We start from the raw sequence: 26,610 nt of genomic DNA, 5'->3' as shown, positions 1-26,610 counted from the left end.
CGGAGCTTTCATGTACCACACAGAGCTTTCATGTATCACACAGAGCTTTCATGTACCACACAGAGCTTTCATGTATCACACAGAGCTTTCATGTACCACACGGAGCTTTCATGTACCACACGGAGCTTTCATGTATCACACGGAGCTTTCATGTATCACACAGAGCTTTCATGTATCACACAGAGCTTTCATGTACCACACGGAGCTTTCATGTATAACACAGAGCTTTCATGTACCACACAGAGCTTTCATGTACCACACAGAGCTTTCATGTACCACACGGAGCTTTCATGTACCACACAGAGCTTTCATGTACCACACAGAGCTTTCATGTACCACACAGAGCTTTCATGTACCACACAGAGCTTTCATGTACCACACAGAGCTTTCATGTCCCACACAGAGCTTTCATGTATCACACGGAGCTTTCATGTACCACACGGAGCTTTCATGTACCACACAGAGCTTTCATGTATCACACAGAGCTTTCATGTACCACACGGAGCTTTCATGTACCACACAGAGCTTTCATGTATCACACAGAGCTTTCATGTACCACACAGAGCTTTCATGTATCACACAGAGCTTTCATGTCCCACACAGAGCTTTCATGTACCACACAGAGCTTTCATGTATCACACGGAGCTTTCATGTACCACACGGAGCTTTCATGTACCACACAGAGCTTTCATGTACCACACAGAGCTTTCATGTACCACACGGAGCTTTCATGTACCACACAGAGCTTTCATGTACCACACAGAGCTTTCATGTACCACACGGAGCTTTCATGTACCACACGGAGCTTTCATGTACCACACAGAGCTTTCATGTACCACACAGAGCTTTCATGCACCACACAGAGCTTTCATGTACCACACAGGAGCTTTCATGTACCACACAGGAGCTTTCATGTATAACACAGAGCTTTCATGTACCACACGGAGCTTTCATGTACCACACGGGAGCTTTCATGTATCACACAGGAGCTTTCATGTACCACACACAGCTTTCATGTACCACACAGGAGCTTTCATGTATCACACGGGGGCTTTCATGTATAACACGGAGCTTTCATGTACCACACACAGCTTTCATGTACCACACAGGAGCTTTCATGTATCACACGGGGGCTTTCATGTATAACACGGAGCTTTCATGTACCACACAGAGCTTTCATGTATCACACACAGAGCTTTCATGTACCACACAGAGCTTTCATGTATCACACACAGAGCTTTCATGTACCACACAGAGCTTTCATGTACCACACAGGAGCTTTCATGTATCACACGGGGGCTTTCATGTACTACACAGGGCTTTCATGTAACACACAGGAGCTTTCATGTACCACACGGGGCTTTCATGTACCACACGGAGCTTTCATGTAACACACGGAGCTTTCATGTACCACACAGAGCTTTCATGTACCACACAGAGCTTTCATGTAACACACAGAGCTTTCATGTACTACACAGGGCTTTCATGTACCACACAGGAGCTTTCATGTATCACACGGGGGCTTTCATGTACTACACAGGGCTTTCATGTAACACACAGAGCTTTCATGTAACACACAGAGCTTTCATGTACCACACGGAGCTTTCATGTAACACACAGAGCTTTCATGTAACACACAGAGCTTTCATGTACCACACAGAGCTTTCATGTACCACACAGAGCTTTCATGTACCACACGGGAGCTTTCATGTATCACACAGAGCTTTCATGTATCACACAGAGCTTTCATGTACCACACAGAGCTTTCATGTAACACACAGAGCTTTCATGTACCACACAGAGCTTTCATGTACCACACGGAGCTTTCATGTACCACACAGAGCTTTCATGTACCACACAGAGCTTTCATGTATCACACGGAGCTTTCATGTATCACACAGAGCTTTCATGTATCACACAGAGCTTTCATGTACCACACGGAGCTTTCATGTATAACACAGAGCTTTCATGTACCACACGGAGCTTTCATGTACCACACGGAGCTTTCATGTACCACACGGAGCTTTCATGTACCACACAGAGCTTTCATGTACCACACGGGAGCTTTCATGTACCACACAGAGCTTTCATGTACCACACAGGAGCTTTCATGTACCACACAGAGCTTTCATGTACCACACGGGAGCTTTCATGTACCACACAGAGCTTTCATGTACCACACAGGAGCTTTCATGTACCACACAGAGCTTTCATGTACCACACGGAGCTTTCATGTACCACACGGGGCTTTCATGTATCACACGGAGCTTTCATGTATAACACAGAGCTTTCATGTACCACACAGGAGCTTTCATGTATCACACGGGGGCTTTCATGTACCACACGGGGCTTTCATGTACCACACGGAGCTTTCATGTACCACACGGGGCTTTCATGTATCACACGGAGCTTTCATGTACTACACAGGGCTTTCATGTAACACACAGAGCTTTCATGTAACACACAGAGCTTTCATGTACCACACGGGGCTTTCATGTACCACACAGAGCTTTCATGTACCACACGGGGCTTTCATGTATCACACGGAGCTTTCATGTACCACACAGAGCTTTCATGTACCACACGGAGCTTTCATGTACCACACAGAGCTTTCATGTACCACACAGAGCTTTCATGTACCACACGGAGCTTTCATGTACCACACGGGGCTTTCATGTATCACACGGAGCTTTCATGTACCACACAGGAGCTTTCATGTACCACACAGGAGCTTTCATGTACCACACAGAGCTTTCATGTACCACACAGGAGCTTTCATGTACCACACAGGAGCTTTCATGTACCACACAGAGCTTTCATGTACCACACGGAGCTTTCATGTACCACACGGGGCTTTCATGTATCACACGGAGCTTTCATGTACCACACAGAGCTTTCATGTATAACACAGAGCTTTCATGTACCACACGGAGCTTTCATGTACCACACAGGAGCTTTCATGTACCACACGGAGCTTTCATGTACCACACGGGGCTTTCATGTATCACACGGAGCTTTCATGTACCACACAGAGCTTTCATGTATCACACAGAGCTTTCATGTACCACACAGGAGCTTTCATGTACCACACAGGAGCTTTCATGTACCACACGGAGCTTTCATGTACCACACAGAGCTTTCATGTATAACACAGAGCTTTCATGTACCACACAGGAGCTTTCATGTATCACACGGGGGCTTTCATGTACCACACGGAGCTTTCATGTATCACACAGAGCTTTCATGTAACACACAGAGCTTTCATGTACCACACGGGAGCTTTCATGTACCACACAGAGCTTTCATGTACCACACAGAGCTTTCATGTACCACACGGGGCTTTCATGTATCACACGGAGCTTTCATGTACCACACAGAGCTTTCATGTACCACACGGAGCTTTCATGTACCACACAGAGCTTTCATGTACCACACAGAGCTTTCATGTACCACACGGAGCTTTCATGTACCACACGGGGCTTTCATGTATCACACGGAGCTTTCATGTACCACACAGGAGCTTTCATGTACCACACAGGAGCTTTCATGTACCACACAGAGCTTTCATGTACCACACAGGAGCTTTCATGTACCACACAGGAGCTTTCATGTACCACACAGAGCTTTCATGTACCACACGGAGCTTTCATGTACCACACGGGGCTTTCATGTATCACACGGAGCTTTCATGTACCACACAGAGCTTTCATGTATAACACAGAGCTTTCATGTACCACACGGAGCTTTCATGTACCACACAGGAGCTTTCATGTACCACACGGAGCTTTCATGTACCACACGGGGCTTTCATGTATCACACGGAGCTTTCATGTACCACACAGAGCTTTCATGTATCACACAGAGCTTTCATGTACCACACAGGAGCTTTCATGTACCACACAGGAGCTTTCATGTACCACACGGAGCTTTCATGTACCACACAGAGCTTTCATGTATAACACAGAGCTTTCATGTACCACACAGGAGCTTTCATGTATCACACGGGGGCTTTCATGTACCACACGGAGCTTTCATGTATCACACAGAGCTTTCATGTAACACACAGAGCTTTCATGTACCACACGGGAGCTTTCATGTACCACACAGGAGCTTTCATGTACCACACGGAGCTTTCATGTACCACACGGAGCTTTCATGTACCACACGGGAGCTTTCATGTACCACACAGGAGCTTTCATGTACCACACAGAGCTTTCATGTACCACACGGAGCTTTCATGTACCACACGGAGCTTTCATGTACCACACAGAGCTTTCATGTACCACACGGAGCTTTCATGTACCACACGGAGCTTTCATGTACCACACGGAGCTTTCATGTACCACACGGAGCTTTCATGTACCACACGGAGCTTTCATGTACCACACGGAGCTTTCATGTATCACACAGAGCTTTCATGTACCACACGGAGCTTTCATGTACCACACGGAGCTTTCATGTACCACACAGAGCTTTCATGTACCACACAGAGCTTTCATGTATCACACAGAGCTTTCATGTACCACACAGAGCTTTCATGTACCACACAGGAGCTTTCATGTATCACACAGAGCTTTCATGTACCACACAGAGCTTTCATGTACCACACGGAGCTTTCATGTACCACACGGAGCTTTCATGTACCACACGGAGCTTTCATGTACCACACAGAGCTTTCATGTACCACACAGAGCTTTCATGTACCACACAGAGCTTTCATGTACCACACAGAGCTTTCATGTACCACACGGAGCTTTCATGTACCACACAGGAGCTTTCATGTATCACACAGAGCTTTCATGTACCACACGGGAGCTTTCATGTAACACACAGAGCTTTCATGTACCACACGGGAGCTTTCATGTATCACACAGAGCTTTCATGTATAACACAGAGCTTTCATGTATAACACAGAGCTTTCATGTACCACACGGGAGCTTTCATGTACCACACAGAGCTTTCATGTATAACACAGAGCTTTCATGTCCCACACAGAGCTTTCATGTACCACACGGGGCTTTCATGTACCACACAGGAGCTTTCATGTACCACACAGAGCTTTCATGTCCCACACGGAGCTTTCATGTACCACACGGGGCTTTCATGCACCACACAGAGCTTTCATGTCCCACACAGAGCTTTCATGTACCACACGGGGCTTTCATGTACCACACAGAGCTTTCATGTCCCACACAGAGCTTTCATGTACCACACGGGGCTTTCATGTACCACACAGGAGCTTTCATGTACCACACAGAGCTTTCATGTACCACACAGGGCTTTCATGTATCACACAGAGCTTTCATGTACCACACAGAGCTTTCATGTACCACACGGAGCTTTCATGTACCACACGGAGCTTTCATGTACCACACAGAGCTTTCATGTACCACACAGAGCTTTCATGACTCGATTCAATCACATATTTTGACATAAACGTCCTCAAAGCATTTTTATAAAGGCTTATTTAAAATGGATATTAAATTAAAACAGGATTTAGAGCTGTTTCAGTGGCAGACACATGTGCGCAATAGCACATGTTTCTGCACGTGCGCTTTGTTTTGGTCCTTAATAACGTAGCAGCTGCACGTGTAAGCATGTATAGAGAGGACAGAGTCAGACGGGCTTATTACAACGTGTAGCGCGGATCCTAAAACAGTGCGGACGTTTGGGAATTTGCGAGTGGTGCGTGTATCTGCAGGCGTGTATCTGCAGCGGCTCCGCGCCTGCAGGTTTACAGTATAAAGAGGTTGCGGCGCAAAGCTGCATCAATAAGAGGCGCTATACTCTTGATATACTCGTTGCTGCTCCAGTGGGACAAAAGAGCCACAACAAGGGAAATGTCTGTGGAAATGTATTGGCCAAAACTTTACAAGAAAGTAAAGGAGTGCTGAGCCTCATGAGTAATGACGTGATGATACGTCCATTTTAAAAGAGTGGTTCTGAGTCGTTTTGCTCCCTCATCAAAAGTACACCTGGAGTACTTTTTTCCTTCAATCTTGCAGCTTTGATTAACAAAATTTCTCAACGCTTTGAACCTTGCGGCCTATACAACGATGCAGCTAGCCTAACGTTGGGTAACATTACTTTTAAATGTAACTTGTTGTAACATGTTAGCTCGTTTCTCCTCAGGAAAAGTAGCTTGTTACGTTACTACACTACTTTATTATGAAGTGTTACCCATCTGTTACCAATACTAAGCATATATAGCCTTCACTTGTAGATCACTTTTTCCGATGCTCCATTCCACAAACGGAGTCGCCAAAAAAGCTTGCTCACCCCCAGCCCGATACCAGTAAATGTATTCAATAATAGAACAGTTATTTTGCTTCTGGGTTTTATTACAAATAACAGCTAAAGGCAACAACACTGTAATGATCATGAACTGTCTACGTATAAAAGCGTATCTATATATATATATGTATCACTGTATTTAAAAAGTTTGGCCTTCAGCAAAAAGAACGTGCGTAAAGATACTCTTATAAGCATACGCATTACAAAGTGCATTGAATTAGTAATAATAAACATACAACATACTCAACTTGATTTGGATTTAGGGATGCACCGATACCAGTATTGGGTATCGGGCCGATACCACATGCCTGTACTCATACTTGTACTCATTAATGAGGTGTAGAATTGTTTAGTGTAAATACAAACACATAGAGCTGACTTTATTACAGACTGCGCTCTCTAAACCAGAGTCTGAGCTGGATTTAACCAGAGCTTAATGTTGTTAGAGCTGCAGCGTCTGCAGTGTTTACAACATACAGGCCAACGATGCTAATGCTGCAACAGTTTTGGTGATTCTTACGCCGTTTTAAGCCCAGGGGTTTATTCATCTGAAAAACTAACCCAGCGACTAAAAAGTCCTCAGAAAATCCAACTTAAAGACATACAGCATGTTTATATTGAGCCAAAATGAGCTGCAGCAGAACAATGAAAAGTAAGTAAGTAACTTAGCTACTCGCTAAGTTACTACAAACACGAGAAAATCCACAAGGAGCTGTAGCTGTAACCATCTCAACACTATTGTTCAATAAAAATACATAAATGAATAAAGCACAGGCATTGAGGAGCTTTTGGACGTGGGCTGTTCTGTCCATGATGGACAGTGCAATAAAATTAAAAATGATATTGAATGAAAAAAAAGAAAAATGGCATCTGAACAATTTGATATAACTTCTCTTAAATGTGTCGCCTACTTTACTCAAGGAAATATAAACGAGTAAATTTACTAATTGCTAACCAATCTGCTGTAAAAAACGTAAGTATGTTGAAGAAAATGCCTTGTACTCGTATCGGTATTCGGTATCGGCAAGTACTTAAATCAAAGTACTCGTATCGGTTTTAGAAAAAGTGGTATCGGCACACCCCGATTTCGATTAACTGTACTATGTGTCGTCGTTTGGGAGGCGAGGGCGAGCTTCATGGTGGTTTTCCTCTTCAGCTTCGCTGTATTGTCCTTTTCTCCAGTAAGTTCAAAATAATGTAAGTACTTCCATCATGTGATGGCGCTCTCTGTGAAACTCTGCCATGTTGCTGACGTTTGGGAGGACACAGAGCGCATGTGCGAGTGAGACCAGGGAGAGATCAGGACCAAACTAGCGATTACTTGCAAATGCAAAACTACCTCGTTACTTTACTCCTTTCTCTGAAAACTAATCTGAGTACACTAACGTGTTACAAAGTTGTGCGTTGCCCCCAACACTGGCGGTTAATCGATAGACTTTCACGCTCCGACTGAATAACATCAGCATCTGGGTCCAAAAATACTGTGCGGTTTGTAATGAAAGAACTCCGACGTGAGAAAGACTCAATAACAGCTCCAAATCCAAACCTAAAGGTGTGGCATGGAGACGACAGAGGAGAGCTGGCCTTGTTTCTTTGGGGTCATCGATGTTTGCTGCACAGGATGCTCTCCCGCGCCTGTAGTGTGGCCCTGAACTCGGACACCCTCCCTGGAGGAGCCGCTCTGAGGCAGCGCTTCAGACCGGACACATACGGGTTTAAAGAATCTGATCAAAATATGAACTTTAAGTTCTTAAGTCACTTTTATAAAAGTAAAAGGGCCAATGTTCTCTTGGAGTATTTGACGGCACACGGAGGGAAAGGTCCTGTATTTCCATTGCGCTGATGGCGTGTTTAACTGCACTTTGTAGCAGCGTAGACACATGTGGCTTATGCTGCGTCGACACCGCACACTTTTCCAGCGTCAAAAACGTGCCTAAAGCCCGTAGTTGGGCGCTTGTGCTTACTGAAGTCAGGCGCTTGTGCTTACTGAAGTCAGACGCTTGTGCTTACTGAAGTCAGACGCTTGTGCTTACTGAAGTCAGGCGCTTGTGCTTACTGAAGTCAGACGCTTGTGCTTACTGAAGTCAGGCGCTTGTGCTTACTGAAGTCAGACGCTTGTGCTTACTGAAGTCAGACACTTGTGCTTACTGAAGTCAGACGCTTGTGCTTACTGAAGTCAGACGCTTGTGCTTACTGAAGTCAGACGCTTGTGCTTACTGAAGTCAGACGCTTGTGCTTACTGAAGTCAGACGCTTGTGCTTACTGAAGTCAGACGCTTGTGCTTACTGAAGTCAGGCGCTTGTGCTTACTGAAGTCAGACGCTTGTGCTTACTGAAGTCAGGCGCTTGTGCTTACTGAAGTCAGACGCTTGTGCTTACTGAAGTCAGGCGCTTGTGCTTACTGAAGTCAGACGCTTGTGCTTACTGAAGTCAGGCGCTTGTGCTTACTGAAGTCAGACGCTTGTGCTTACTGAGGTCAGACGCTTGTGCTTACTGAAGTCAGACGCTTGTGCTTACTGAAGTCAGACGCTTGTGCTTACTGAAGTCAGACGCTTGTGCTTACTGAAGTCAGACGCTTGTGCTTACTGAGGTCAGACGCTTGTGCTTACTGAAGTCAGACGCTTGTGCTTACTGAAGTCAGACGCTTGTGCTTACTGAAGTCAGACACTTGTGCTTACTGAAGTCAGACGCTTGTGCTTACTGAAGTCAGACGCTTGTGCTTACTGAAGTCAGACGCTTGTGCTTACTGAAGTCAGACGCTTGTGCTTACTGAAGTCAGACGCTTGTGCTTACTGAAGTCAGACGCTTGTGCTTACTGAAGTCAGACGCTTGTGCTTACTGAAGTCAGACGCTTGTGCTTACTGAAGTCAGACACTTGTGCTTACTGAAGTCAGACGCTTGTGCTTACTGAAGTCAGACGCTTGTGCTTACTGAAGTCAGACGCTTGTGCTTACTGAAGTCAGACGCTTGTGCTTACTGAAGTCAGACGCTTGTGCTTACTGAAGTCAGACGCTTGTGCTTACTGAAGTCAGACGCTTGTGCTTACTGAAGTCAGACGCTTGTGCTTACTGAAGTCAGACGCTTGTGCTTACTGAAGTCAGACGCTTGTGCTTACTGAAGTCAGACGCTTGTGCTTACTGAAGTCAGACGCTTGTGCTTACTGAAGTCAGACGCTTGTGCTTACTGAAGTCAGACGCTTGTGCTTACTGAGGTCAGACACTTGTGCTTACTGAAGTCAGACACTTGTGCTTACTGAAGTCAGACGCTTGTGCTTACTGAAGTCAGACGCTTGTGCTTACTGAAGTCAGACGCTTGTACTTACTGAAGTCAGACGCTTGTGCTTACTGAAGTCAGGCGCTTGTGCTTACTGAAGTCAGACGCTTGTGCTTACTGAGGTCAGACGCTTGTGCTTACTGAAGTCAGACGCTTGTGCTTACTGAAGTCAGACGCTTGTGCTTACTGAAGTCAGACGCTTGTGCTTACTGAAGTCAGACGCTTGTGCTTACTGAAGTCAGGCGCTTGTGCTTACTGAAGTCAGACGCTTGTGCTTACTGAAGTCAGACGCTTGTGCTTACTGAGGTCAGACGCTTGTGCTTACTGAGGTCAGACGCTTGTGCTTACTGAAGTCAGACGCTTGTGCTTACTGAAGTCAGACGCTTGTGCTTACTGAGGTCAGACGCTTGTGCTTACTGAAGTCAGACACTTGTGCTTACTGAAGTCAGACGCTTGTGCTTACTGAAGTCAGACGCTTGTGCTTACTGAAGTCAGACGCTTGTGCTTACTGAAGTCAGACGCTTGTGCTTACTGAAGTCAGACGCTTGTGCTTACTGAAGTCAGACGCTTGTGCTTACTGAGGTCAGACGCTTGTGCTTACTGAAGTCAGACGCTTGTGCTTACTGAAGTCAGACGCTTGTGCTTACTGAAGTCAGGCGCTTGTGCTTACTGAAGTCAGGCGCTTGTGCTTACTGAAGTCAGACGCTTGTGCTTACTGAAGTCAGACGCTTGTGCTTACTGAAGTCAGACGCTTGTGCTTACTGAAGTCAGACGCTTGTGCTTACTGAAGTCAGACGCTTGTACTTACTGAAGTCAGACGCTTGTGCTTACTGAAGTCAGACGCTTGTGCTTACTGAAGTCAGACGCTTGTGCTTACTGAAGTCAGACGCTTGTGCTTACTGAAGTCAGACGCTTGTGCTTACTGAAGTCAGACGCTTGTGCTTACTGAAGTCAGACGCTTGTGCTTACTGAAGTCAGACGCTTGTGCTTACTGAAGTCAGACACTTGTGCTTACTGAAGTCAGACGCTTGTGCTTACTGAAGTCAGACGCTTGTGCTTACTGAAGTCAGACGCTTGTGCTTACTGAAGTCAGACGCTTGTGCTTACTGAAGTCAGACACTTGTGCTTACTGAAGTCAGACACTTGTGCTTACTGAAGTCAGACGCTTGTGCTTACTGAAGTCAGACGCTTGTGCTTACTGAAGTCAGACGCTTGTGCTTACTGAAGTCAGACGCTTGTGCTTACTGAAGTCAGACGCTTGTGCTTACTGAAGTCAGACGCTTGTGCTTACTGAAGTCAGGCGCTTGTGCTTACTGAAGTCAGACGCTTGTGCTTACTGAAGTCAGACGCTTGTGCTTACTGAAGTCAGACACTTGTGCTTACTGAAGTCAGACGCTTGTGCTTACTGAAGTCAGACGCTTGTGCTTACTGAAGTCAGACGCTTGTGCTTACTGAAGTCAGACACTTGTGCTTACTGAAGTCAGACGCTTGTGCTTACTGAAGTCAGACGCTTGTGCTTACTGAAGTCAGACGCTTGTGCTTACTGAAGTCAGACACTTGTGCTTACTGAAGTCAGACGCTTGTGCTTACTGAAGTCAGACGCTTGTGCTTACTGAAGTCAGACGCTTGTGCTTACTGAAGTCAGACGCTTGTGCTTACTGAAGTCAGACACTTGTGCTTACTGAGGTCAGACGCTTGTGCTTACTGAAGTCAGACGCTTGTGCTTACTGAAGTCAGACGCTTGTGCTTACTGAAGTCAGGCGCTTGTGCTTACTGAAGTCAGACGCTTGTGCTTACTGAAGTCAGACGCTTGTGCTTACTGAAGTCAGGCGCTTGTGCTTACTGAAGTCAGACGCTTGTGCTTACTGAAGTCAGACGCTTGTGCTTACTGAAGTCAGACGCTTGTGCTTACTGAAGTCAGACGCTTGTGCTTACTGAAGTCAGACGCTTGTGCTTACTGAAGTCAGACGCTTGTGCTTACTGAAGTCAGACGCTTGTGCTTACTGAAGTCAGACGCTTGTGCTTACTGAAGTCAGACGCTTGTGCTTACTGAAGTCAGACGCTTGTGCTTACTGAAGTCAGACACTTGTGCTTACTGAAGTCAGACGCTTGTGCTTACTGAAGTCAGACGCTTGTGCTTACTGAAGTCAGACGCTTGTGCTTACTGAAGTCAGGCGCTTGTGCTTACTGAAGTCAGACGCTTGTGCTTACTGAAGTCAGACGCTTGTGCTTACTGAAGTCAGACGCTTGTGCTTACTGAAGTCAGACGCTTGTGCTTACTGAAGTCAGGCGCTTGTGCTTACTGAAGTCAGACGCTTGTGCTTACTGAAGTCAGACGCTTGTGCTTACTGAGGTCAGACGCTTGTGCTTACTGAAGTCAGACGCTTGTGCTTACTGAAGTCAGACGCTTGTGCTTACTAAGGTCAGACGCTTGTGCTTACTGAAGTCAGGCGCTTGTGCTTACTGAAGTCAGGCGCTTGTGCTTACTGAAGTCAGGCGCTTGTGCTTACTGAAGTCAGACGCTTGTGCTTACTGAAGTCAGACGCTTGTGCTTACTGAAGTCAGACGCTTGTGCTTACTGAAGTCAGACGCTTGTGCTTACTGAAGTCAGACGCTTGTGCTTACTGAAGTCAGACGCTTGTGCTTACTGAAGTCAGACGCTTGTGCTTACTGAAGTCAGACGCTTGTGCTTACTGAAGTCAGACGCTTGTGCTTACTGAAGTCAGACACTTGTGCTTACTGAAGTCAGACGCTTGTGCTTACTGAAGTCAGGCGCTTGTGCTTACTGAAGTCAGACGCTTGTGCTTACTGAAGTCAGACGCTTGTGCTTACTGAAGTCAGACGCTTGTGCTTACTGAAGTCAGACGCTTGTGCTTACTGAGGTCAGACGCTTGTGCTTACTGAAGTCAGACGCTTGTGCTTACTGAAGTCAGACGCTTGTGCTTACTGAAGTCAGACGCTTGTGCTTACTGAAGTCAGACGCTTGTGCTTACTGAAGTCAGACGCTTGTGCTTACTGAGGTCAGACGCTTGTACTTACTGAAGTCAGGCGCTTGTGCTTACTGAAGTCAGACGCTTGTGCTTACTGAAGTCAGACGCTTGTGCTTACTGAAGTCAGACACTTGTGCTTACTGAAGTCAGACGCTTGTGCTTACTGAAGTCAGACGCTTGTGCTTACTGAAGTCAGGCGCTTGTGCTTACTGAAGTCAGACGCTTGTGCTTACTGAGGTCAGACGCTTGTACTTACTGAAGTCAGGCGCTTGTGCTTACTGAAGTCAGACGCTTGTGCTTACTGAAGTCAGACGCTTGTGCTTACTGAAGTCAGGCGCTTGTGCTTACTGAAGTCAGACGCTTGTGCTTACTGAAGTCAGACGCTTGTGCTTACTGAGGTCAGACACTTGTGCTTACTGAAGTCAGACGCTTGTGCTTACTGAAGTCAGACGCTTGTGCTTACTGAAGTCAGACGCTTGTGCTTACTGAAGTCAGGCGCTTGTGCTTACTGAAGTCAGACGCTTGTGCTTACTGAAGTCAGACGCTTGTGCTTACTGAGGTCAGACACTTGTGCTTACTGAAGTCAGACACTTGTGCTTACTGAAGTCAGACACTTGTGCTTACTGAAGTCAGACGCTTGTGCTTACTGAAGTCAGACGCTTGTGCTTACTGAAGTCAGACGCTTGTGCTTACTGAAGTCAGACGCTTGTGCTTACTGAAGTCAGACGCTTGTACTTACTGAAGTCAGACGCTTGTGCTTACTGAAGTCAGACGCTTGTGCTTACTGAAGTCAGACGCTTGTCACAAATGTCACCAAGTATAAGACGCTCTGACCGCACGTCAGCTCAGTGTGTTCGTAGCATCTTGGAAGTCGCCCTGGTCTGAAAAACACCTGCTGTTTGGGACAAACTCGTGTCCCTCTTTGCTACTACCATGTCCTATGGATCTTTAACTATATCCCCATGGTCTACACCTGTATCCAGAAGAAGAAGAAGAGAAGAAGAAGAAGATCTTTATTTATATAGCGCCTTTCACAGACATAGTCACAAAGCGCTTTACATGAGACAATTGTACGTTCACTCCATACTCGGTGGTGGTAAACTATGTTTGTAGCTTCAGTTTCCCCTGGGGGAGACTGTCAGAGGCGCTTTTGCGACTACACACGTCTGCGCCAACGGACCCTCTGACACCACCATACATTCACTCACACACATCATTCATCCTGGTCTATTGTGCATGTTTTTAGTGGTAGGGGAAACCGGAGTACCCGGGCCTTCTAGCTGTGAAGCGAGAGCACTAACCGCTGCGCTACCGTGCCGCCCAGTATCCAGCCCATACGAGTGAATTTGGGACAGGTTTGGTGCCAATAGGAAGTGGCTAGGCTAGGTTAGCATGTTACAACCGCCAACACCTCATTATTGATTAAAAGTCTGCAATAACCACAAAGGCATGAAGCCCGGCTCAGTGTGTGATCATCAGAAAGGCTGCTCTATGTAGTTACGGCTTTATTGACGTTGTTAGTTTTAATACTTGTTTTCATGCTGCGGGACCTCGTGATGCTTCCCGAGGCACGTCCTTCATAAAAACCTGACGCTTTGGAGGCGTCGGCTGCGTACGGTATACACATATATATATACATATATATATGTGTATAATTTTTTTCTTTATACATTTTGTTGGTGCTGCTTATAATTTATTCAGGTGAGCTCCATAGTCAGACAATTATCTCTACTGGTTGTTTCTTCTCTTTCAGCTCAAATACATGATACAAATTTAAAATAAATAGTAGATTAACATTATTCGTCTGTTTTAATGGTTCTTAATGACAAATGTTTTAGTATAGGTATTGGAAAAAGTCATCATTCAGGTATCAGTATCGAAAACCAAACATGGTTAAAGGGACTATACGGAGTTTAAAAATGTTTAAATGAAGTATTTTCCCATGTGTCCCAGTGTGTAGAATGAGCCCAGACATGTTCACCACAACTGCCTCTAAAATCCTGCACTGTCACTCAAAACATTAATTCGGGTCTGAAGTGCCGTCATGCACGAGCTTAATATAGAAGGTGCAGTTACACATATGACCTGAGGTGGCAGTGGTGAGTATGACATGGCTACTTTGCATCTAGCCCCTTTAAATTACCGGTATTGTGATATGGATGTTGTGTCACGGTCACCTAATACTGTGATAATGACAATCACGTTGAAGTTTAAGCTTTCTGAAAACAGATGGTGAGGATTGCTTTGACCTGGAGACTTGTGGACATGGCCACTGCATACTTTGGCTTAATCTTGTTTTGAAGTAAAGTCATTAACATACCTCACATTCATACGTTCAGCACAGTGAGCGGGATCAGAGGCGCCAATCGCTTTAGCAAACAGCAGACAAAAGGAGAGGAGTCAGTCAGTAAGTCACAAGTTCAAAAATGCGATTGGAATGGAGCACATTATGAAACGGGGGGGGCAAAAAAAGTGACCAGGACATCCCTAGATCTAAGGTAAATCTCGCTTGAAATAAGAAATTAAAACTGCCAATGGGACAACAGCAATTTTCTAGCCCCATTGACAAAACAACCTGAAATAAAGACAAAATGTATTGAATCGGGTCAGAAACATCTCAGAACAAGTTAATCTAGATCAAATGCCCATCTAAATCTTAACCTGTAGGGATGCACCGATCCGATACTGGTATTGAATATCGGAGCCAATACTGGAAAAAGATGATATTGGACATTGGCTACAAATATCCGATACTGAAACAATACCACTTTTTGCTGTAAAAACACAACTACCACCAACTAAACCTTAGTGACTATGGACTTGCTGTAGGTTTTGAAGGGCAGATCCTGGAGAATTTAATCACTGAGTTAGTTTTAGCCTCCGCAAGTGTATTTTTGATCGCCACACAAAATGCAGCGGCTAGCAACAGCATGCTAAAGCTAGCGGCAGAATGCTAACGAGAAAAATGAAGGCTGGGTCAGAAACTAACATGGAAATGCCTAAAGAAGCCAATGAAATATAATAACCACTGCTGAAGTGGCCCAGTGTTTGTATTTGAGGCTGAGTAACAATATGTCCGATGAGTTGTAATGATGAGGTCACGTTATGTGAGTTGTTCATATCGGGGTCAACCCTGTGTTCCATCAAAGTGAAAGAATAAACAATAGACATGTCCCTGTCATGCAGCCAAGGATATAAAAGAGTCCAGTCATCCTTGTTAAATGTTTTTCCATGAGTTTATTAATAGATATAACTGATCTTGTAACATCATGACAAGAAAAGATGACTTTATTGATTAAAATGGAGAAAAGAGCATTTACTTAAAACGCACAGTTTTTTTTGGCCGCTTTGGTGGAGTTTTATGTTCACTGTTCTCGTTACTGGAGCTATGGACAGTTTTGATGAACATGAAGCAACAGTGTCATACCCATCGACGAGGAGACATCTCACTATGCCACGACTCGGCTGGCTAATATATTCACTCTTTCATCAACAAACAAAGTCTCTTTTTAAGAAAGTCTCTTGGCATTTGTTCATTTCGGATATCGGCAGATTCTCAAACCCCCAGAGTCAAAAAAGCTGGATCAGTGCATCTCAAAACAGCTCAAATGTTCAATATTTTTGCTCAATTTGAGACATTTAAAGTACTCTTGATATTTGTTTTGGAGTGATCATAGACATGGAAGTATTGAAATGCTCAGCTATTATTTATCTCTGGTTCGGTGTGTCTTTAGTGTTTTAGTAAATACATTTTATTAAAATTGCACTTTGCATTTCCAGGAAATCTCAAAGTGCAACAGCAGGTGACTAAAATCAGATCAAACAAATGAACATTAGCACAATACAACAAACACACAGGAGGGGGGCAAAAGAAGAACAATGATCTAATAGGCCTTGTTTTCTCATATCTGCAGCCTTATGTTTTGTTTGATTCTTTAAAAGCCAAATGTGTCTCATTGAAAACTTTACATGTCAATTTGCTGACACCAACTCCTCTGTTCGGGTCGTTGGCAATTACACAAGTTAGTAATTTGGCACAATACATCGCACAGTTACCAAAGATCACCAGTGCATTACTTTGTGCAGAAGCGGAGCGGGAAACCTCGCATCACATCCTCTGTCTTCCAGTTCCAGAGCTCTCACCGGACGTCTCGGGTTCATTGACAGAGCTGCAGGTGATTGTCGTAAATGTCTAACGGAGTGTTCTTGTGTCTGCAGCCCCCCGCGGCCCCACAGCCCCCAAGACGACGGACAGATTATCTTCGATGTGGACGCCCGGAGAGACAGCCTGGTAAGAGCTGCTGCTGCTGCCATGGCAACACGACTCGCACGTGTCACACAAAACAGAAGACTGCAAAAGACACGGCTTGTCCTTCAGTGGGATGTCCTAACAGAATATGAGTGTCTTCTTCCTGGCTGGACATCCACTCCTGCGTTTTGTATCTGTTCAAAAGCAGGACCGTCTGGACCATTTGCTGAGAGCCAATCAGATATCCAAAAGTTTAATATTGATCCAATCACAGAGCACGCTGTCACGACAAGAACCGAACTAACCACTTTGTATTGTACTTTTGCTGTCTATTGAAAGTATTTTAGTCCCGCTCCAAACGTACATTGATTGGAACAGCTGTCACGAGTTCGTGTTGAATTCTCCTGCTAGGGCTGCTCGATTATTGAAAAAATAATAATCACGATTATTTTTGTCATAATTGAAATCACGATTATTCAAACGATTATTTGTTGCCTTTAAAAAAATCCATCTAAAAAGTGACAAAAATCCATCAAAAAAAAAGACAAAAATCCAGCAAAAAAGTGACAAAAATCCAGCAAAAAAGTGACAAAAATCCATCAAAAAAGTGACAAAAATCCATCAAAAAAAAGACAAAAATCCAGCAAAAAAGTGACAAAAATCCATCAAAAAAAAGACAAAAATCCAGCAAAAAAGTGACAAAAATCCATCAAAAAAGTGACAAAAATCCATCAAAAAAATGACAAAAATCCAGCAAAAAAGTGACAAAAATCCAGCAAAAAAATGACAAAAATCCATCAAAAAAATGACAAAAATCCATCAAAAAAAAGACAAAAATCCAGCAAAAAAGTGACAAAAATCCATCAAAAAAGTGACAAAAATCCATCAAAAAAATGACAAAAATCCAGCAAAAAAGTGACAAAAATCCAGCAAAAAAGTGACAAAAATCCAGCAGAAAAAAGACAGAAATCAAAAAATTAAAAATTAGAAAAAAAAAATGTGAAAAAAATAAATAAATAAATAAAATAATTATATCGATTTTTTGCGATGATGCTAATTTTGTAATTGTTTACTGTTGTAATCGAAATCGTAATCGAATTTCGATTAATTGCACAGCCCTATCTCCTACGTTTAAAATCTGAACGGAGTTGCTTATGAGTCTTTTTATCCTTACGCAAAAACGATGTAGACATTCACATTTGTCTCCGCACTACTGGCTGATGCCATTCCTTGTTTACAAAATACTTTTCTCTGATTGGTTAATACGCTTGTCACTCACGCCCTTCGGGAATTCAAACCAGTCTTTGTAAAGAATGGAGGGCACACTTCCACACAGCCTTCCTCAGTGTTTCTCCTTTTTTAGTTTGTGTTCGACACAGTATTTGGGCCTTCCCCAACATGCCACCTTTATCTGTTGTGCTTCTTGCGTGGAATGTCATCCCTGTAACTTCTGTCTTGTGTCCATAGTCGGAGGAAGACAGCCTGGAGAAGGAGCGGGACATGGACATCCTGATGAAGGACGCAGACTGGGTGGCTGACTGGTCCAGTCGACCCGAAAACATTCCCCCCAAGTCAGTACCCTGACACCTCCGTAAACTCTGTAGTGTACACGCTGTTACTGAGGCAGCCATGTTTCCTTTTGAAGCTAATGAAGCACTAGCTCAGGTTCAGATTATTTATCATCCAAGAACATCAATAGGCTGTGCCAGAAATGAAATGATGAAAATAGGGACATTTTTCTAACTTGTTTCTTTTACAAAGGGAGATAAAAAAGGTCCAACGATTAGAGTTTGTTTTGTTCCTTTTCAGTGAAAGAGCCATAAAGAACATCGGATGCTTTGAACTAAATCATATGGTATTGTATTATTTGTTGTAATGGCGTGCATGTGTTTCCGTGCAGGGAGTTCCACTTCCGTCACCCCCGCCGCTCGGTCACGCTGAGCATGAGGAAGACTGGGGCCATGAAGAAAGGAGGCATCTTCTCTGCTGAGTTCCTCAAAGTGTTCATCCCATCTCTGCTGCTCTCACACATCCTCGCCCTGGGCCTGGGGTAAGGCGGAGTCACTGCAATCTTCAGTGGTGGTCAAAGACCGGAGGGTCGATGGTTCCAATCCCGTAGGTGCACATTGTTGTTGTGTCCTTGGGCAAGACACTTCACCTACCTGCCTAAAGCAGGTAGAAAGGCACTTTATCAATGTGACCATTTTACATGTTAAAACAGAAATAATAATAGAAATCCCATCCATCTTTACAAATCCACAAAGTAAGACCGAAGAAACAAATGACAACATTAAGCCATGGAAAACAATAGTGATAATGAGATGACAGGCTAATCACAAAGTGAACATGTGACATATTTTCGTTTGCTTTCTACACACTATATACTTGAAAAATAAAGAAAAGCCAAGACATAAAAGTGTGTCCAGACTTTGGGCCTGTACTGTACAATAGAGCAGAAAGAATCTGGTGGCCTCGCTTGTGTCCGTCTACCCCAAGGGCAGATGTGTAGTAGCATCACCATCACCGAGTGTGGAATAAATACTGATTACAGTGTGGTTTGAGAAACTTGGTCATACAGCACAAGTAAAGCACAAGCCATTATTGTTATTATTACCCAGCGGTGTGTCAGAACTGTCACCAGTTACAACAATGTCATAAATTACAGACAGTGTCAGTTTAAGTCACACTTGTCTGTCCATGAACACCAGATGGCGCCTCCCAGCATGAGTTCTTGAAGAAGGTGAATTGTCATGAGTTAGTTGGAGCTTTTTTAGAAATGTAGGGGGTTAGAAAGTGATATACTTAACTTTAAAATGTAGTGGAGTAAATGTACTAGCAAAACTTCTCTTAAGTAATGTGCTTAAGTAAAGACTTGACTGACCACCGCTGCCATTTTGTGACATTATTGCAATATTTAACTAAACCATTTTTACTCAATACAGTCTGTCCAACTTGAATAAAAGCAGAAAGGAATAAATCATAAGCAGAAATGAATTGCAGATAGCCCTGACTGTACCTGAACACGCCCACAGTCTGAGAGCCTCTGTTCTAAAACACGACTTCTCCCTCTCTCTCTCTTAGGGTGTACATTGGAAAGAGGTTGACCACGCCCCCCACCAGCTCCTTTTGAACGCTTCTGAAGACAAGTGCCTGTGAAGTGGCCATAGCGGAGTCGTCGAGAGAAGCCATGGAGACGAGCGCCCCCCCTGCCCTGCCTGCCCCTCGCACCCCCTCCCCAAACCGCCCTCTGTCTCTCCTGCACCTCCCTGAGATATGAAATGTCCTCAGGTCTGCCTCCCCCCTCCTGTCTGCCCTCTCTCCCCCCTTTTCACCCTTTTTCTTGACTGGCTGTTTGACTGTCTCTTTCACGCATTTGTAAATCTCTAAACGATACTTACATTTTGCTTCTTTTTTTCTCTCCGGGAGGGGGTTGTAAACGTTTTTAAGCGGGTGGGTTTTCAAGGGAGCGTCCTTAACCAAACTCTTTGCCCTTTTGGATGTGAAAACAAAGAAACAAGGAGTGTTTGACCACAGATTGTGCCAGCGACATCAGTAAAGCCCCCACTTCGTAACTCAAACGGAAAAAAAAACACCTCGGGCTACTTGAACTGATCATGCCTTTTTTTTGTAGCCGTTTTATCTTTAGATTATATCAACTTTTTTTAAACTTATTTTGCAACAGAAATACGCTGTAATCCGTTACCGTAGTGGCCATCCCAGAACCAGAAGTGTTTCATGATTTGCACTGAGGGGAGACGACAATAAGACAGTATTTTTACTTTATTTTTAAGTACTTGGTCCTCACAATTATAGTAGCTTGATTTGATTTGATCTGTCCGGCTCCGTTAGATGTCCGTTACATATCTTTTTGCTAGACTTCTTTGCTTTTTCTTTTTAAAGGCCGAATTTATTTTCATTTTTTCAGTTCAGTTTAAGCTACAGACTATATGAAAATGGACAAAGCCGCTATTGTTGCTTTTAGCATTAGCAGCCTCTCCTTTAGCTATTAGCTTTAGCATATTTATTTCTTTTGGATACACTTATTTATAACTAAAAAAATGATGGCACATAACAACTACAACTACACATGCTTAGAAGTGTATTGTTATTCAGCATCACGGAGTCCATTTTGTCCATTTATATATAAAGCATTGTGGTTTGAACTGTTTCTCATTTGTTTTAAGAGGAATCAAGCTACATTTGTTTTGTTTTTGTTTCTTTTTGCTGACACTCCTTGAATCTTTTGCCAAACCAGTCGTTCACCAGTAAAGCACACGTACGTCTCTAAGGCTGGACCCACAGAAAAACACCCAGACTTTCTTGACCTGCCCTGCATCTAGCAATATATATAAATTCTAAAACGCAAACATTTGTTCAGACAATGATGTGTTTGAGCCAGAGAATAAGCTAACTGACATTGAAGGGCAATATTTGACACGTTAGCTACTGATAATGTTGACCACGTGCGCTAATAACCTGTATTTATTTAACCAGGGAAGTCCCAGTGAGATGGTAAATGTAGATTTGTATTATTTTTACATTTTGATAAGGTAATGATAGTTTTGTTGCGTTGGGAAACACGTGTGTTTTTCTGACGGTTCAGCCTCAGAGACCCTGAGCGGCGGTAGCCTTGTTCTGCTCTTGTTTCTGTGTTTTTCATGGGTAATATTGCACAAAATGAAACGGGAAGATGGTGTTTTTGTTGATTTTGAGGAAAGCCAGGCCGGATGTACATGTGAACGGAGCGCTCCCCTCAGAATGCAATAATGAAACAGTTGAGTCATTGTACGAATATATTTGCTTTGAATTCTTTTTCCCACTACATTGGAGAAAACATTTTTGTCATTAAAGTTGACCTTAATGAAACTTCTTGTGTGGAGATGTTTTTTCCCCCTCACCTCGTACAAAAATGACAGATTTCTTCTATTTTAGCAACTCGACTAAATGAAGCAGCAGTGAGCAGCCAATGGGCCACATGCACACGAGCGTCACGTGACTCACGAGTGGATCCTCAGGAGGTGCTGCTCTTCCTGTCCCGTTATCTCCTTATAAGTTAGCAGCGGTGTCTTGTCCAAAACAAATAATAGCTGAAGATTACTTGGCAGGAAGTGAGTGACGGAAAGTCACAGCATCATGTTAAAAACATTGTGTCAGGAGCAAATAATTAACTGGAGGAAACTTCTGTGCTCAGTGTTTTTGTCTTGAGGCTATTGGCTAACTCTAAACTCTAAGTAAAAAAAGTAACGAGCCAAGCTTAAAATGATGGGCCTGTCTGTAGCATAAATTCTTTTTAGTTGTTTCATTTTGATGTTGTTTTTCACCCACAAATAGGCATCGCTTGCCATCCTAGGCAGTACTCTCAGGTGGGAGGGGAGCAATATGGAACTTTGCCACTATGTATTGCTGTGTCCGAATATCCACTACACTGCGTTCCAATATTATGCAAATGACGTAGATTCAAGATTTTCTAAATTGTCAACTCAAATGAGAGGCAGCATAATATAAGTCTTTAACTGGTCGAGGATCATTTAAATGTGGTTGAAAAAATCTCCCAGTGATAACAGTATTTTTTTCAAAAATAAATTTAGTAAAAACCTCAAAATCCACTGATCGTTTCAATACATTTTAAAGCTTGTAATTTACTGAAAATGGTCTTTTGTTGAATTTGCAGCATTAGGAGGTCATATTTACTGAAATCAAAAGCTATTTCAATCAAAAACATCTTAACAGGTCAAGTTATATTTTACCATAGCAGCCCTTCAGCAGCTTCAAAATTCTTAAATCCATTAAACTTGTGAGTTTTTGGACAGTTTCTGCTTGGATTTCTTTGCAGGATGTCAGAATAACCTAAAAGAACTGCTGTTTGGATGAAAACTGCCTCCCTCCCCAAGTTTTTTTGTTGAGGCTCCAAAGGTTCTCAATAGGGTTGAAGTCAGGGGAGGATGGGGTCCACATCATGAGTTTCTCTCCTTTTATGCCCAGAGCAGCCAGTGATACAGAGGTTTTCTTTACAGCAGGACATGGTGCGTTGTCATGATGAAGAGGATTTTGTTCGGGAAAGCACGGCTCTTCTTTTTGTAGCATAGAAGACAGTGGTCAGTCAAAGGTCATTTTCACACCTTCAGGGATCCTAAAAGGGCCTAAAGGGGCCGACCAGCTCTCTCACCAGGATTCTGGCCCAAAACCTTACCTTAGCCCGGGCCTTAAGGAGAGTGGAGTTAACAATCATGCTTATCAAATGAGAGTGTATATTATTAGCAGGTTTGGATCAGAAAACTGCAGATGAAAAGTTACAAGTTGTTGCTATTATAAGCTCTGAACATCCCAGCATTTTCTATTTAACATGGCCAGACCAAACAATACATATTGTAGTTGGCGGGGGGTAATCTGAAATCAAGGGGCTAATTTGAAATCGATTTAAAGTTACCCCCCGGAAATCTGCGATCAATATCAAGTTCCAGAGGGTGGGGTGAAGGGGGGGTAGTTTCATTGGAGCAGCTGTCCCTGTCCTCCCTCAACTCACTCAACTCAACACCGGAGCTCGACTGGGGCAAGTGAGGTAAATGAATGAATAAAGCATATATGTAGGAAGTTAAGATGTAATTCACACAATGTATTTAGAATCTGGCACCAAAATACAGAGTCAGGACTAAACACGGTGAGGCTGCGTTTCAGTTTCATGCAGCTAAAATCTGGAACCGTCTTCATGAGGATGTGCACATGACAACTGACAGTACTTCATCTGCCTTTGACTGTAATGAATGAATGTTGATGTTTTATGGAATGATTGTATTTGTTTTCTTGTATTTCTGCATCTGTAAAGCACTTTGACTTGCCTTCTATATGAATTGTGCTCTACAAATAAACTTGCCTTGCCTTACTTTCCCCATCTCCTCCACTATCACTATCACACTATTCTGAAGTAATTCTACATCTTGCACTTGCTCTTAAAGGCCCCTAGAGGTCAGTACTCTCCTGTATTACTCGCTCTGCAGTTTGACTCTTTCATTCTTGCCACACCTTGGAAATAATGGCTTTAAGTCTTGGCAGAGCAGATTGTTTTGTTGATGTAAAACCTACAGATTAACCCTGAAAATCTAAACAAACGTATGAACCGGTGCCGTGTTTCTAATATATATATAATCTACAATCATGAAAATCTAAAGTCATTTTCTTTCACCTTTCATTTGGCCGTGCGTTACACCAGACAAAGGCTGATTCTGCCGCTCGTGCTCAGTGCTGCAGAAACCAGAGAACAGGAAGTGGATCTGCAGCATCTATTCCAGTTATATTTAAAACCTCCCCTCCCATCATGCATCTGTGCTTGTCTTAGACCATCCAGGGTTGTAGACAGTGCTTCATTAAAAACGCATTCCCCGCCTTTCAGTTGTTCAGGGTGAAGGATCCGGGAAATATTTGATCTGATATAACAGTGTTTAATGAGATTGTTCCGGCAGATGTTTTGGCCTGTTCCTGAATCACATCACATCAGACCAAACGTGTTCCTGAAAATACTCATTACAAATGAAGCACTGGTTGTAGAGAATATTTAGTTTTTGTTTAAAGGTTTGTATTGGCTCCAAGGCTAATAGTCCCATTGAGTTACCGATTTGAAATAAATATGCAGGAGTTCATGAACTTATTGTCAATGAATTTGACGATGAATGGAGATGTTAATGATTTGAGGAAACTGTTGGCCTTCGATGTCCTCCTGGATAAAAGACGCATCATGTCTGTGTAGAGACGCCTCTGAGGAAGACGGAGGTCACATTTCAAACAAAATCAATCAAAACTTTATTTATAAAGCGCTTTTCATACACAAGTGCCTCACAAAGTGCTTTACATTTAAACATAGATTAAAAACATCCTCCCAGTGCAGGTAATGGTCTCAGACACACACACACATACTCGTTTTCTTCCAAAATGAGGACCTATGACATGAACATTGAATCAAAATCAAATACATAAGGCATAAACACTTATAAAAAATATATGCTTTTGTTTCTAATATCATCATTGTGTTCTTTGTTGTCCATTACTCAATGTCGGTTATAAATTTGAATTAATTGTAAAAAGATTTGACTCATTTATCGTTTCTTGACTCCTTTTGCAGAGGCTTTTGGCTTTGGTATAAAACAAGTGTATCTTTTTCTTGTGGAAACATAGAAGCTCTGATTGAAGGACCCATTTATTAACCGAGGGCTGGCCATAGTTAATAATATCCACGGCATAGAACATCTGACCATTTCCTTATATTGATAAGGAACATATGTTGATATTTTCCTTATCAAGGATGATATTGATATGGAAATATTTGGATTTTATTTTATTATTTCATACTAAAAACAAATCCTTTCCTCCAGTGTCCTTTAACATCTCATTTAAACTGTAAAACTCTGACAGAGAATAATGCTCTTTACCTAATGACTGTAAAGATGACTGGGATTGACCTGTATAAGATTGCGATAGCGATAACATTTAGATTATAGATTAGATTTAGAGCTGCCCAGCCTTAGGTAATCCCTTATTTGGGAAAATGGGATGTAATGTAGTTTTATTACTTATCTATTTTTTTAGTGCTTTTTCCCTTGTAGAATGATTAAATCAGGTTTCTCTGACCTTTTTCACCAGGCGACTTTCATATAACAAAACTATCAAGGAACCTTTTTTTTTTCAAAGACACTTGTGTAGCCAATGCCATGCGTTCACTCTGGAGAGGCTGTAGCCAAGATCATATACAAACATGATTGAAGAAAATGTATTGAATTCTCTCCTTGTGACTGATTTTAACAAACAATTGTTTTGCAGATTGTGTAGTAATGAAAATGCCTCTAAAATATGAGCTCTCAAATGCGTGTTGAGATGTAGAAAGTCTGGAGAGCTCCTGGTTGGAGATCACTGGTCTAAATAAAAACAGTCTTTTTATTTTTAGACTGAAACATCCTTTGGAGAGCGGCTTGACAAAAGCTGGAGGCTCCTGGTGTCTGCTACAGGTTGGAGATGCCTGTCCCGTGAAGGCCATTGTGCCGCTCACATGTCCCAGAGTATATGCCTAATAAAAGCTTGTGTCAGTCTTCCCACAGCTGGACGGGGCTTTGTCATGTTGATGAGGGTCTCTCCTCGTTCCGCCCACTCCGTCCTTGTACACATCGGCACACCTGTTCACAGCCAATCAGCTCTGGGTGTCGAGGCTTGGCCCCGCCCACTGCAGCTGACAGCATTGTCATGGTTACAGGGTGGTGGCTGCTCCATCACTGAGAGGCAGACCACGGCTGCAGCTGCTAGTAATGCGTTTAGGTACAAGCAAGAGGAAAACGAAGGAAACTGTTAATCTCAGAGGCTGTGAACACAACATGAAGACCAAAGCCAGACCTGTCCTTCAGTCAGCTAGACCTGAACCAGATAGAGACTCAGCAGTTATCTCACTGAGACAGGACTGAAGAGGCTGTGAATCTGCCTCTGAGACAACTCGAATAGGTTGGCCCTTCCAGATCATTGTTAGTTTACAGGGCTGTTTACTGCCCTACAGAACAGCTGTACACGCCGGTTCCTATCGTACTGACACTGGGGGCTCCACTAAACCCTCTGGAGGAGGTGGTTTCAGCCGTTCTCAGCAGCTCTGCCTCATGTCAACTCAAAGACTCAAGATGAAAGAAAACAGCACCGCCCATCGGCTCACTCGCAATGCAAAAGAGGTGGTTTTCAGGGACAGCCCTATTGCCCTTCAGCAAAACATGTCGTCATGAAACGTAAACACCTGTTTTATTGGAGGTGGAGCCTCAACATCTGATGTTTCATTTACACA

The 26,610-nt window shown here is 43.4% G+C and overlaps 1 protein-coding gene across 1 annotated transcript in view; it reads left to right on the top strand.

Moving 5' to 3' along the window:
* bnip3lb (BCL2 interacting protein 3 like b) overlaps positions 1–20,578 on the top strand; it is a 36,205-nt gene extending 15,627 nt beyond the window's left edge. Inside the window, exons 3-6 of the mRNA XM_079581293.1 lie at positions 16,775–16,847; positions 18,273–18,376; positions 18,706–18,855; positions 19,887–20,578. Of these exons, the coding sequence (XP_079437419.1) occupies positions 16,775–16,847; positions 18,273–18,376; positions 18,706–18,855; positions 19,887–19,935 (376 nt within the window). The 3' untranslated portion in view covers positions 19,936–20,578. The remainder of the gene's footprint in view (positions 1–16,774; positions 16,848–18,272; positions 18,377–18,705; positions 18,856–19,886) is intronic.
* Positions 20,579–26,610: the final 6,032 nt, after the last annotated feature.

This window comes from Gobius niger (assembly GCF_951799975.1).
Source record: "Gobius niger genome assembly, chromosome: 22".
Classification (NCBI taxonomy): Eukaryota; Metazoa; Chordata; class Actinopteri; order Gobiiformes; family Gobiidae; genus Gobius; species Gobius niger.
This window is presented reverse-complemented; position numbering and strand designations above follow the sequence as displayed.